The sequence below is a fragment of the Manduca sexta genome, chromosome 1 (assembly GCF_014839805.1).
Source record: "Manduca sexta isolate Smith_Timp_Sample1 chromosome 1, JHU_Msex_v1.0, whole genome shotgun sequence".
NCBI lineage: Eukaryota > Metazoa > Arthropoda > Insecta > Lepidoptera > Sphingidae > Manduca > Manduca sexta.
Window position 1 is genome coordinate 613,494 of NC_051115.1, and position 14,839 is coordinate 628,332.

A 14,839-nucleotide genomic window follows, 5' to 3' on the forward strand; every position below is an offset into this window, starting at 1 on the left:
ACGTCACAGCATATGACGGATTTTCACAGCTCAGTGTGTATATAAAAACGCCAACTCAGCTGAGAACACGCTCTTAAACGACAGCTTAAGCTTTGTTTATAAAATAGTTCAATACATTAAAGGTCTACTTGAGATCATACTCAAACCTGAGATTGATTTATCAATACAGTCCTAGGAGTCAATGCAAAAATAAATTACTATGTGCATGATAATGATGCTGGTGGTAGGATATATTTTATATCCGCTCGGATAGCGACCGTACACAAGTATTAAAACCCGCTATAGTGGCCTACAAAAGTTGGTTATTCCGGGATCAGCTTGTGTTTATCGAGTTCCAACAGGCCGGCGTAATTATGTCGACTGGCGAGGGATAGTCTCTCGTCAGTCGACATTCTATTGGACCCTAATCCACTTACCATCAGGTGCAGGGTTCTTTTGTCTTGTCAGTAAAAAAGCAATTATTATGATATTGTTTTATTATTTTTTTATTTCTCTCTACGATATGGAGTAGATGTCCCACGCCCACCCCGTCTTGTTAATGCCAAGCCTCTTCATCGTATATTCGTCTCGGTATTTGCTTTTCAACTCTTCTTCCTTGATCCGCAGCGCTAGTTTTGTTTCTGGGAACATAGTGGTATTATAAATTAATATTATATGGATTCAAAGACATTAAACCATACATATCTATGTACTACATACTAGATCTGGCGTTTCGTACAGTCGTTGTGTTCGATTCAAGTGTATTGCAATCCGTACACTTGACTACTATGATTTCAACATTGACAGCGGTTGGTTATGTACGGTCCAAGACGTAATATCTATGTGCTCATCAAAAGCTATTAAGCAGTTTATTCCCAAATTCAAAGTCCCACGCCGCATTTGTCAGCCTGTCTGAACGCGATAAACTTGAAAACTACCAATCGGATTTCGATGGAATTTGTTAGAGATAGTTTGAAACTCGGGATAGGACATATTCCACTTTCTATCCCGGGAAAATATATAGCGGGACCTTTATCCCGGTTTACATATTATTATCGATGAACATACGATCTTATACTTAAAAGGAAAGATCATAGAAGACGTATCTATTAGACTGTCTAAACACAGCTATGACCAATCCAACATACATACCAAAATCACCATTCCTCAACGTATCATTCTTGACCCGATCTTTGAAGTACGGCCTGGCTCCTTTCTCCAGGACCTTCTTCGGTATCGTCTCCAGCACGTGGATGAGCTTGTCGATATCCACCTCCCGCATGTGCACGAGCTCCATGCTGATGATGTAGTGGAGAGGCCTGAACTTCCTGACTCCTGGGCCTTGGAGTTGGGTCCGGTTGGTGAAACGGTCGCGAGCGTCGCGGTACGTTTCCAGCATTCGTTTGTATTTCTCGCGGATCTGGCCTGAAATAGTAAAAATATTTATATATCTTTTTATATGAATGACGAGACGAGCTTGCCGTTTGTCTGATTGTAAACGATACGATCCATAAACAGTAGAAACACCATCCAATACATTGAATTACAAAGTATTGTTAGATATTGCACTGCGTACGGTATCTAAGACATGAGATGTTAAGTCTTATTATGTCCAGCAGTTACATTGGCTACGATGTTCTTCAAACCGAAACACAATAGTGACTATACACTGCTGCTTGGTGGCAAAATTTACATTGCGGCGGTACCTACCCAGGCGGACTCTCACATATGACAGACCAAAGAGAATTATAATATATATGGAAATGACAGACCTACCACCAGTGTGTGTAACCATGAATGTCTTTGCTGCCAATAGCAGCATTTGCTTCGGCACGATTGTGGTGCTGAGGTCTCGTGGTTCGTCTGTTAGGGTAGTGACATATTTTTTTATAAAAAGAACCCCTTACCTACAAGTTCGGATTTGTTTTTATTTTATATATATGATACTGTGCTTTAACAATTAAATATTAGCCCTGTATTATATACTGTTGGGCATGGGCCTCCTCTACTACAAAAGGGATAAGGCCTTAGTCCACCACGCTGTAGTGCGGATTGGAGGACTTTCCATCCCCTCGAAATTTTTATAGAGAACTTCTCAGGTATGCAGGTTTCCTCACGATGTTCTTTTCCACCGTCAGAGCAAGCGATAATTTACAAAGAATACACATGTAATTTTAGAAAAGTCAGAAGTTTGTTTGGGTTATGAACTTCGATCAACAATACCTTGAACCGGCGGACATCCATCTCGGCAGTCCGTACCACAACCAACTAGGCTATCACGGCTTAACTTATAATTAGACATAAATGTTTATATACTCATAATTTATGTTTAGTATAAATTACCGCAATAAACGTACTTTCTTTCTATTAGTTATTGGGCATTTTGAAACTTAACATCTAACATCTCAGATGTTGAGCTCAAGACAATGCCTCTAATTCTTCTGTTTCTGGGTAGTGTCGTTTACCATCAGCCTATTACTCATCTCGTTTGATTGCCTTGGTGGCGTAGTTCTAATTGTACACTGTAGGAGTATAACTACCGTCCTGTAGTCCTGGGTGCGAATCCCGGGTCGGGCCAAAATACTTAGTCGCAGCTCGGAGTCACGAAGTTGGCGGTGTGGTACCTATAATTTTCCCTGGGTCTTAAACTATCTTCATACCAAATTGTTTAAAAATCCGTTTAGTAGATTTTGAGAAAATCGTAAACATACAGAAAATAGCTTGTTTTATAATGTAGATATTCACCTATAATAATTCCGACATCAAACGCCACCATCACACCATGCTCGTCCTTGATGCCAGAAACCTGTCTTAGCTTCAACTTGGCATCCTTCAGGAGAGCGAGAGCCAGGATCATGAGCTTGTCCTTATCCGTCTGCCCCATGAAGTCGTGGGCTTTGTATGACTGTCCAGAGACCGAGGACACTGGAAAATGGTCTAATAATGATTTCTTATGTTTATGCAAATCAGTGCCGGATTATATTTTTTATGAGTGTAGACCACTTTATTTCCGTCACTCCTTGTAGGTAGGTTTGTGTATGTATGTAGGTTTCTAAAATACTTAATAATTTTCCATTTGTTTGTATTATGGAAGGCACTAAAGTTAAATAAACGAATGATTAATTAAATCGAGTGAGCGTTCTCTGAAATCTGCCGCCCATAGGCCGCGGCCTACTTACAAATCCAGGACCGATGTGAAATGTGAATGTTAGACATTAAAATTAAACTATTTTCGGTTTTTATCGCGGGTTTAATATTTCAGCTCTCTCCCGACGTCCCACCCGTTCTTTTAGATGTAAACAGCTACTTATTATATAAGTAGCTAGTTATTTTCTAGGGAGTAGAGAGCAGTGGCGAAAGGTCCATATAATCCTTTTTTTATTGCCTTAATAGGACAACGAGCAAGCGGTCCGCCTGATGGTAAGCAGCATCCGCTACCTATGGACTTTGTAATGCTAGAGGCGCAGCAAGTCGTTGTCTACCTGGACGTGAGTAGTCTTTTTAGGCCTTGTTTAAAGAAGGATAAGTTATAGCACTCGGGGAACACCGATGCAAGGAGTTAATTCCAAAGTTTGCACATGAGCGGTAAAAAATAGCGACGAAATGGCACCGATTCCTGCCGCTTCCCTTGGGTAGAATTTATGTAAAATCTAATTATCATTAGAACGATTTGCAGACTGCACATAATAATAATAATAATATCAGCCCTGTATTATATACTGTCCCACTGCTGAGCACGGGCCTCCTCTACTACTGAGAGGGATTAGGCCTTAATCTACCACGCTGGCCTAGTGCGGATTGGTAGACTTCTCATACCTTCGAAATTCCTATAGAGAACTTCTCAGATGTGCAGGTTTCCTCGCGATGTTTTCATTCACCGTTAAAGCGAACGATAAATTCACAAAGAATACACATGATTTTAGAAAAGTCAGAGGTGTGTACTCTTGGGATTTGAACCTGCGGACATTCGTCTTGGCAGTCCGTTCCACACCCAACTAGGCTATCGCCGCTTATTTTATGACGATTTATGCATATTAGGACCTAAATATTGTCGGGTTCCTTTTCAGAAAATTATACCTTTTGCCACTGTTAGGGAGCAAAAATCTTTCACAGTATAGTAGCGTAGATAAATAGATATCTCTTACCAAACAAAATTGTTAGTAGGAACATTTTTCAACACAAATATTCCCATTAGTTCCAAAAACAATATTAAATTAATTACATTGCACGGTTATTATATTTTAATTATGCTAATAAAATTTAATGTCGCGTTAAATTATGAACTACTAAACACACTCACGACTTATCTCCAAAGGGGCAGGAAAGGCAACCAGTGCGCAAAATTTCCGCCGCGTGTATTTTCATGGTGTGATAGGTCCATCGACAAATTGAGTACAAAATCCAGACTCCAGGCTGATATGCAGAACCCTATATGTACGACATAAGCAAACATTTAAAGTATGTTTTCCGATTTTTTTTTGTGTATTGGACCACGCAGTCAACAACGGGCGAAACCTGCAAATGGTATACTGGAATCCCCCGGCTTAGATATTGCAGGGCCTGAAATTGGGAGGGTTATCTAGGAAGTGTGGGAAAGGAAAAGGTTCCTTAGGGTGGAAGGAAAGTAGGCTAGGAAATGTTCGCGAACCCTCATATGCCTTAATGTGAATTAGCAACCATGAGGTTTACATAATTAACTGTGTGAGGGACGTGGCAAATGTCCCACCGTGCATAGGCGTGTTGAGACCAAGCAGAAGAATTGCCTCGGAAAGGAGAAATGGGGGGAAGCGGTATCCTGATCTGGCTGTTCTTCCCGATGTGACCCCTCCTTCTATGGATAGACAGAAGATATCCATAAACTCTAAATGTTCTTTCGCATTAGTCAAGTCCGGGATCAGTACCAGGAGAGTTGAGAATAGAACGAACTGTAGAGACGAATGTCCGCAGGTTAAAAATCCAAACACACCCCTTACTTTTCGAGGTTACGTTTGATTGTCAATTATCGGTTGGTTTCAACGGTGAAGGAAAACATCGTGAGGTAACTTACATATCTGAGAATGCAGTATCAAGATTTGTAGGATATGTGGAGTCTGCTGTCGTCCCGCACTACAGCGTGGTGGACTATGGCCTAAACCCTCCCAGAAGATGACCCACTATCCCCCCATTAGCCCATGCCCAGTTGTGGGATAGTAGGATTTAGATTATTTTTTCACTAATAGGAAGCAACATTTCTGAGTGCTATAGGCTACTTTTTATCCAAGGAAAATCTTTATTACCGGTTTATTTTAACGCGTGAGGATAAAAAATATTAATCAAGAAAAAAAGGTTTTAAGGGAGTCGAAGCTACAGGCTAGTTATTAAAACAAATATAATCAAGACAGTTTTTAATGCCTTAAAATATTTTTTTATTTATTTTAATTTTACTTTATTTGGAAACGACAGAAATAAACCATTTCACTTATAAATTAAAAACAATAGGGTATTTGACTAATTTTTTTATAATTTTTGTAAAATATGTACGTCGTATAAATTCTAAAACAAAAGAAATCATTTAAATCTGGTGAAAAATCCAAAAGTTATAAGCCATTGAGATTTGGTAGTAGAAGTGAGTGTAAAAAACCTGAAAATTGACAAAATACTTGCATATGACGTTAGCGGGAATTACGATGCGTGCGAAAGAAAGAGATGGAGCGATATCCACACTCCACGCCACTCCTGCACGTAGAAATATTTGAAATTTGAATTACTGACTTATTTCTTACCGAATTTTAATGCTTTTTTTACGGAAGAATTGCTTTTTGACATCGCTTTACTAAATGAAACCACACACTTATCTACTTAGAAATAATACTTTACAATAAGTTACTTGAGCCGTAGACGTAAAATAAAAAAGTGTAAGTTTCGAACAAAATAAATAAAAATAAAAAGTAACTTTAATTTTGCGCACCTTAATGCCACTACTACTACTCCAAGATAATTCGTCGCAGGAACATTGAATACTTTCAGTCAGAAATACACTCATGAATACGCCATATATGCATTCAACAACAAAATGATCAAAAAATTTGAAATTAAAATTGGGATTTTTGGTGAAAATATTCTTTATTTTGGCACAATGTCAGCAAAGGTGAAGACGAGTATGTGGTTTCATTTAGTAACGCAATGTCAAAATGATCCTGTATATTAAAAAATGCACAAAATCATACATAGTCAAATACTCTATTAAACAACAGGTTCCATAGATTACAAATCATGAAAACAAAGATGGCGACAATCCAGTCAAAACATTTATCATTATCTACCAGTAGTAATCAATATCCCAGCCGTATTCTAAATCCCACCATTTCGGCCTCTTTTTCGTAGTCCCGATGGTCATGCGGTTTTCTAGGTATTTGTTCATTTTAAACCTCTTAGGCTTCGGAGTGGAGTGGACTGTTGGATCCCCGTGGTAATGAGTAGGGGGCCCGTGAGAATCATCATCGTATTTCTCATGCAGGTTAGTTTTTATCTTGTATTTCCTTTCTATTTCATGCATCATGTTTGATATGTGTTCTACCTGAAAATTTTATGAAATAATACTAAAATTGGGGGACATAAGCCTGCGATTCAAAATTTTTCATTAAGATCAAAATACAAAAGACCAATGGCAAGATCTTGTGTACGGTGGTTGCTATCCGGGCGGATGTAAACTATATCATTTTTATTGCTTTGAATGACGAGACGAGCTTGCTATTCGCCTGATGGTAAGCGATACGATCCATAAACTGTAGAAATACCATTATGGTAAGCTATACGATCGCCCATAAACACCAACACATTGAATTACAAAGTATTGTTTGGTATTCCACTGCGCTCACCATCCTGAGACATGAGATGTTAATTATTATGTCCAGTAGTTACACTGGCTGCAATGCTCAAACGAGAACACAACAGTGACTACACACTGCTTGACAGAAATAGACATTGCGGTGGGCCCTACCCTGGCGGACTCGCACATATGAGAGACCCACCAGTTCCACTATCCTACCACCAACATTCCCTATCCTATCACAGCTTTATTCCGCATCTTTAAACTTTACCTGCCAGTAATGTCGTTCAATCTCTTCCAATATCAACACTAGCTCCATCAAATACAACCGTTGTTTCATATATGTGCTTGTGTTAAACTTGTCCACCATTTTGCGATATTTCTCTTGCAGTATGTAGGTGAGGTATCCCACTTCGAATGGTGGTGTGTTGACGCTATCCTGACATAGTATATATTTTATTCGAAGCAAAGACATTAAACTATAATTAGTTATAGACCGGACATTAGTAGCTAATTTTTTGCTCCAAAAGTCCTAATCAATTGGTAATAAGTCGTCTTATTTGAAATATCCGTGTGACAAGACGTCGCAGCATCCTTAGATATTAAAACAAAAATATATTTACCGAAAATATGCTAATATTCGCATTAAAAACATGCAAATCATGATATGGAAAAAATATGAAGTATTTTACATTGATATTTTTTTATTTCACGGTAGACTTAGTAACCATCACATAAGCGCAATATTTTTGTATAACAATCTTCCCAATATCCGCTCTATATAATCTCAGAACTCTTTGATTCCAAGTAACTCCTCTGCACATGGTATGAGCGGCGATCTGATGGAGTATTGACTACAACATATATTATTGTTGGTTTAATTGTTTTTTTCTTATAAATTTTGGGTAGATAGCTTCTAAAAATACTGTTAGCGTGCCGTTTTGGGGGGAACACCTTAAGATAACTGTAAAGCAAGAACAGCTCGTGAACGAATGAATGAATGAATTCCTCCTAACCAATTTCGGCCACGTCGGCCAATGTCCACAGAGATCACGCAGGAGATATTATAGTGCACAAGTGTGCAATACTCAAGCACTCTGTTCCTTCTCATAGTCCGGTGAGACGACATGACCGGAGAGAGATCAGCAGGAGATATTAGAGTGCACAAGTGTGCAATACTCAAGCACTCTGTTCCTTTTCATAGTCCGGTGAGACAGCAATCCAACGTGACCGGAAAGGAATCCAGTACAGGACCTACAGATTCCCGTGCTTTCCAAGTCACAGGGTTATCAACTTCCTGACTCCGAGCTGCGACTCAATAATTTTTAAAATAGAAAAACCCAGTCATTTAATTGGATCCGAGATTTAAAATCACCTCAGCGCAGTAGACGTACTCGTACCGTGTACAATTCCAACCACGCCGCCGAGTATAATCGAGTGAGAGACTAATAACACATTGGTCTTCGATCAATCAAACATCGACTTGACGAGTCGCTTTTGGAACATTCTGAGGAGGCTCACCTTTCTCTTCGCGGGGAAATCACTTTAAGATCCCGTATTAGCCCGAGGAACTAAGGCGGGACTGTGCACGTCAGCGTACTAAAACCTCACGGTAGCCTTCATCGACGCATTAGAGACGGCTCCGGGCTATAAGGCATTACCTCAGATCTCTCCCGGATCCCGGATATTGTGTAAATAGTCCATCAGTACATTGAGCCCGGCTGGCGTCCACAGCGGCGAGATTGCACCAATTCCTCCCATTTCAAAACGGACATACAGCCTCGTGTTTACAAATTATATATATACATCATTTTATTTCTTCTTCCCTGCCAGCCTGAGCTTCTTTGTTTACTATATTCTTCATTTTATTTTCAATATAAATTTTCTTTGTATATATAAGCTAATTAAGTAATAATTAAATATTCTCGTGTACCTTGACTTATCATAAGTGCATGTTCGCCTACTAGTCCATTGAAAAGTTACATTTGGGGTTGCGTTTTTTAGAGGACGCAATTTTATTTTTCTGAAGTGTAGGGGGGGTCAGTGTAAAGCTAAAACCTAGTTTGAGGGGTCGCCACCCTTGTCCCACGGCCGCCATCTTGAAAATAGGGGTTGAAATGGTTTTTACGATGTATCTCTTTATCTGACAAAAAAAATTATAAACATTTTGTGTCCCTAGGGTGTCTCACCTGTCTTATATACTGCAGTTTGGAGATCCTTTCGTCTGTATCATGGATGATGTCAGCAGTCGTATTCATTATTATGAGAGCTGATTGAAGATCTTTACCTTCGAGGGGCGATACCTGGGATGAAGCTAGGCAACCTGGTAGAAAGTCTTTGTTATAAATTGAAGTTTGGCAAAAGGTGGTAAACGATATTTTTGGAATTATAATTATAGGAGGACAAGTTGATGTAAAACAGCGTAATCTATATGTATATATGTATAATAATAATAATATCAGCGCTGTATTATATACTTGCCACTGCTGAGCACGGGCCTCCTCTACTACTGAGAGGGATTAGGCCTTAGTCCACCACGCTGGCCTAGTGCGGGTTGGTAGACTTAACACACCTTCGAAATTCCTATAGAGAACTTCTCAGATGTGCAGGTTTCCTCACGATGTTTTCCTTCACCGTTAAAGCGAACGATAAATTCACAAAGAATACACACATGATTTTAGAAAAGTCAGTGGTGTGTGCCCTTGGGATTTGAACCTGCGGGCATTCGCCTTGGCAGTCCGTTCCACAACCAACTAGGCTATCGCCGCTTGTATATATATGTAAATGTGAAGAATTTGTTTGAACGCACTGATGTTAGGAACTACTGAACCGATTTTAAAAATTCTTTCACTGATAGGAAGCTACATTATTCCTGAATGCTATTGGCTTATCTCGGGAAATATAAAGCAGGACTTTGATCCCGAAAAAGCTAGATTTTGAATAAACCTGGAGTTTGGTTAAATGTTTGTTAGCGTATCATGGCAGAACTAATTATGTTACATAATACTCATTGGATTCAAAACCTTATTACTCAAAATATTAAGCTTAATCTCGGTAACGGATACAGTAAGTCAGAGACAGACGGGCCACGCCTGTTTTGTTGGGTTATGAAATAGATCTATGTCCACACAAATGACGTTTTGGGACATCTAGTTACAAAATATAAAGCGTGAACACAATGACTAGCTACTGAGAGGGATTAGGCCTTGGTCCACCACGCTGTAGTGTGGGCAGACTTCACACACCCTCGAAATTCCTATAGAGAACATCTCAGGTATGCAGGTTTCCTCACGATGTTTTCCTTCACCGTTAAAGCAAGCGATAATTCACAAAGAATACACATAAAACTAGAAAAGTCAGAGGTGCGTTTGGGTTTTGAACCTGCGGACACTTGGCAGTCCGTTCCACTTCCAAATGGGCTTTGACGGTAATTCGTCACATTTTTTTGTTATATTGCGCCTCATTTGCTATTAGTTGCTTGGTGACAGGGGTAGACAAAGCTATGGCATCTAATGCTTGTAAAGGTATAAAAATAACTTACATTGTAAAAGAAAAAATACATAATGTTTCATGTTTCTGTCGACTAATGCCATTACCGATATGGAAAATTAATTATTTTTCTAATTAGAATAAAATTAACTCAAACAATGATTATGGACTATAAATAAACTACAATAAAGTTTCATTGTGATCGAAGTGTTTTGCTACATTTAGAGCAGTAAATGTTTTTTTAAAAATATATTTTTGATTACTAATTATTTTTATGAACACATCAAAAGGACCCTACTGCATTGATTATGGTGCATTGATTTGTTAGTGGTTGGATATATTATATCCGCCCAGATAGCGACCATACACAAGGTGTTAAAACCATAGTGGCCCACGTAAGTGTCACGTTCCGTGATCAGCTTGTGTATATCTGGCTCCAACAGACATAATTGTGTCGACTGAGGGGTAATCATCTCTCCACACTCAACGCTTTATTGGACACCACTCCACTTAACATTAGGCGTAACGGTGTCAATCTATCGAGTAGATAAAATATCAGCAGTGTGCGCTGTTGTTTCTCTTTGACTACAATGTTCTATCCAATATTATCAAAACAATCCCAGCATTATTGAGCATTATGAGACTGAACATCTTGTCTCAAGAGTGCCGCGCAGTTCTTACTCTGGCCCCTCAGAATGTCCCAAAAAAAACGCGATTCGCTACGACTGGTCATACTAGTGGTAGGTCTCTCATATGTGAGAGTCCGCCTGGGTAGGTACTACCGCAATGTCTATTTCGGCCGCCATCAGTGTTTAGTTACTGTTGTGTTCCGGTTTGAACATTGTAGCGAGTGTAACTGCTGAACATAAGACTTAACATCTCATGTCTCAGGCGAGTGCAGTGGGATACCAATGTGTGCGCCCTTGGGTTATGAACGTGCGGACATTCGTCTCGGCAGTCCGTTCCACAACTAGGCTATCGCCGCTTGCCTGAACTTACAAGTCACAATATTCTTTTCAGACGTTAACTCCAGAGTTAAATCTAGCATGATTCAACTAAAACTGCTATTATTTATATGTAAGTACTAGGTTTTGCTCGCGGCTTCGCCCACGAGAAGGTATTTTCCGGGATATTTTTTTTCCGACTTACTTGATATGTATCTTTATATTATGATCAAATTATACAAAATCATTATGAATTGTAGCCTATGTGTTACTCTGATGTATAATCAATATTACTGTAAAGTTTCACCTAAATCTGTTCAGTAGTTTTTTCGTGAAAGAGGAACAAACATACATACATACATCTATATATCCTCACAAACTTTCGCATTTATAATATTAGTAAGACTACTTATTAGACTTAGTACCATATTAATTGGTACAACTCAGTTTCGCTCTTAAATGCGATATCAACTAAGATGCGAAATTAGAAACACCATCTTAAGATAGTCTCAATTTAATAAACCCATTTTAACATCGGCTCAATGATATCTTAAGTCACTATGTGATTTTGACAGCTCAGTTTTAAACAACGACGACTCAGCTGAGATTACGCTCTTAAGTGACAACTTAAGCTTGGTTTATTAATTTTAACACATTATCAGTTTTACTTAAAAAAAATCGCAAAGTTGTGCTTAGTTAAAACACAAATTTACTCGATCAGCTGTAAGTCAAAAACCGCTATCTTGCTTCTTAATAAAATATATAAAATAAAATACTTTATTTATCACGTAGGCGAACAAAGTTGCACTTATGATAGAGTTTATAATGAAAACAAAATACAAACTGAAGTAACCAGCTCGAGCTGGCAGGTAGGGGGAAATAAAAGGATAACGCGTCGCGATCCTCACCGGCGAGGACATGAGCCCTAACCTAGCTAACCTACCAACCTTTTACTAGATAAGGTTTAAACTAGGAACCGGTGATATTTTTGACAGCTATTTAAGCTACTCAACCACCTCTTAACGCTTAAACAAGTTTATAAGATTATATATGTCTACTTGAGATATGACTCAGCTTTTTTTGGATACGCCTTTAGATTATTAACTTTTCAACTCGCCGAATGTTCTAGCGTTCCTCGCCCTGTGCTGGGGCCAAACTACTTACCCGCCAAACAAACCTCGCCCACCCTCGCCCATACTGTGGCCGGATTGGGCCGAGCATCTCATCGCCGCCCATCTAGTCGACATGACCGCCGAACTTGTTAAAGGTAAGTATTTTTACGTACAATTTGCAATGAGACATTTGATTCATTTTTGTTCTTTCCGTATACAGGGTCATGTTGACATTGCGTTACTAAATGAAACCACTTGTCTCCACCTTTGCTGACATTGTGCCAAAAATCATCCATTAATAACGAATATATTCACCAAAAATCCTGATCGTAGTTTTCTGAATGTTTGATCATTTTGTAGTTTAATACAAATATGGAGTGTGCGTAAGTGTATTTCTGACTGAAAGTATGATGTTGCCGCTGCAACGAATTCTCTTAGAGCAGTAGTAGTGGCATTAGGACGCATAAAATTAAAATTACTTATTATTAATATTTATTTTATCGAAACTTACACTTTTTTATTTTACATCTATGGCTCAAGTAACTTATTGTAAAGTGTTATTTCCAAGTAGTTAAGTATGTGGTTTCATTTAGTAATGCGATGTCAAAATGACCCTGTATAATTATTGTCTAAGTGACTGTTAACAGAAGTATCACTATAAACATGAATATAGGTCTTCCCAGCACTCCACAGCGCTCCTTTACTCTTCCAGATGCAGACTACAAGCTGGAACACGCTGCTAAAATCCAGCAGAAGTATATGCACACGATTACCTACGAGCTGGGAGCTATTGCAGCGGGAATCCAGGACTCTTACAAGCATATGTTAGAAATATACAGGACGTTAACTAACATGACGCATTTTATGAGGAAAACTTATGACATCTACTACCATTTGAATGCGTATCATGTCGTGCGTAAGTAATAAAACTTTCAAATAAATTTTGTTATATTTGTGACTGGGTTTTTCCATCTTAAAATTCAGTCGCAGCTCGAAGTGAGGAAGTTCACGGATACCCCTGTGACTCCTGGATGTAAAGCTGTTGGTCCTGCGCCTGATCTGTCTCCGGTCATGTCGGACTGTTTCATCGGAGTATGAGAACGAACAGAGAGTGAAGTATTGCACACACTTGTGCACTATAATATCTCCTGCTGATCTCTCTCCGGTCATGTCGTCTCACCGGACTATGAGAAGGAACAGAGAGTGAAGTATTGCACACACTTGTGCACTATAATATCTCCTGCTGATCTCTCTCCGGTCATGTCGTCTCACCGGACTATGAGAAGGAACAGAGAGTGAAGTATTGCACACACTTGTGCACTATAATATCTCCTGCTGATCTCTCTCCGGTCATGTCGTCTCACCGGACTATGAGAAGGAACAGAGAGTGAAGTATTGCACACACTTGTGCACTATAATATCTCCTGCTGATCTCTCTCCGGTCATGTCGTCTCACCGGACTATGAGAAGGAACAGAGAGTGAAGTATTGCACACACTTGTGCACTATAATATCTCCTGCGTGGCTGATTTTCGTTGAGATTTGCCGCCATTGGCGCCAATTAAAAAAGAAACAGTATTTTATTTATATATTTTGTATTTATTTTCTTTATTATAATGTTAAACGTTAATGATCCAATAATAAAATCTATCCAATCTTCTAGAAGGAGATTACAACCAAATAAGACTGGAACAGAGTATGTTCTACGATATTCTAGAAAAACACGAAGAGAAGAGAAGGGAAGTTGAAAAGAGAAGGAAGAAGATACGATCTCGCATTACTCCGCCCCCAGCGAGACGTGGAGGGGAAGTGTTGTGGAGAGATGGCGAACGGAAGATCTGGGGCTCGAAGATCAGGGAAGCGGATTTCATGAGAATGAACTAATTAATTAAAGGACATGTCCAACGGTTGTTATTTGAAAGAAATTCTAACCATTAAAATTTGTATATAGAATCATTTTGAAATTGCATTACTAAATGAAACCACATATTCGACTTTCATGAGAATGAATTAATTAATTAAAAACATGTCCAACGGTTTTTATTTGAAAGAAATTCTAACCATGAAAATTTATATATAGAATCATTTTGAAATTGCGTTACTAAATGAAACCACATACTCGACTTTCATGAGAATGAACTAATTAATAAAGGACATGTGCGAACATGTGCGGTTTTTATTCTAAAGTAATTCTAAGTAAGATAATTTAGTGGATCATTTTGACAATGTGTTACTAGATGAAACCACATACTTTTCACCTTTGCAGATATTGTGCCAAAAATCATTATTAATGAATATTTTCATCAAAAATCCTGGTTTTATTGATTTTTAGATCATTGTGTGGTTTAATGCGAATATGACGTGTGCGTGAGTGCGTGAGTGTATTTCTGACTAAAAGTGTGATGTTACCGCTGCGACGAATTTTCTTAGAGTAGTAGTAGGGTGCGTCAAATTAAAATTACTTTTCATTAATATTTATTTTGTTCGAAACTTACACTTTTTTATTTT

General features: G+C 38.7%; 1 protein-coding gene across 6 annotated transcripts in view; it reads right to left on the reverse strand.

Annotated features, from left to right (window-relative positions):
• Window positions 1-458: 458 nt before the first annotated feature.
• The window catches only part of LOC115451454, a 43,072-nt gene continuing 28,691 nt past the window's right edge, over window positions 459-14,839 (reverse strand). The window contains exons 2-5 of one of the 6 annotated variants that reach the window (XM_037442006.1): window positions 8,977-9,110; window positions 2,725-2,904; window positions 1,132-1,404; window positions 459-620 (exon numbers count right to left, since the gene is read on the reverse strand). In XM_037442006.1, coding sequence (XP_037297903.1) covers window positions 496-620; window positions 1,132-1,404; window positions 2,725-2,863 — 537 coding nt within the window. In that variant the 5' untranslated portion in view covers window positions 2,864-2,904; window positions 8,977-9,110 and the 3' untranslated portion in view covers window positions 459-495. Of the gene's footprint in view, window positions 621-1,131; window positions 1,405-2,724; window positions 2,905-4,056; window positions 4,227-6,182; window positions 6,536-7,058; window positions 7,227-8,976; window positions 9,111-10,328; window positions 10,361-14,839 lie in introns of those variants that run through there. The other 5 variants (XM_030179788.2, XM_037442053.1, XM_030179789.1 and 2 more) reach the window with 5 other exon arrangements.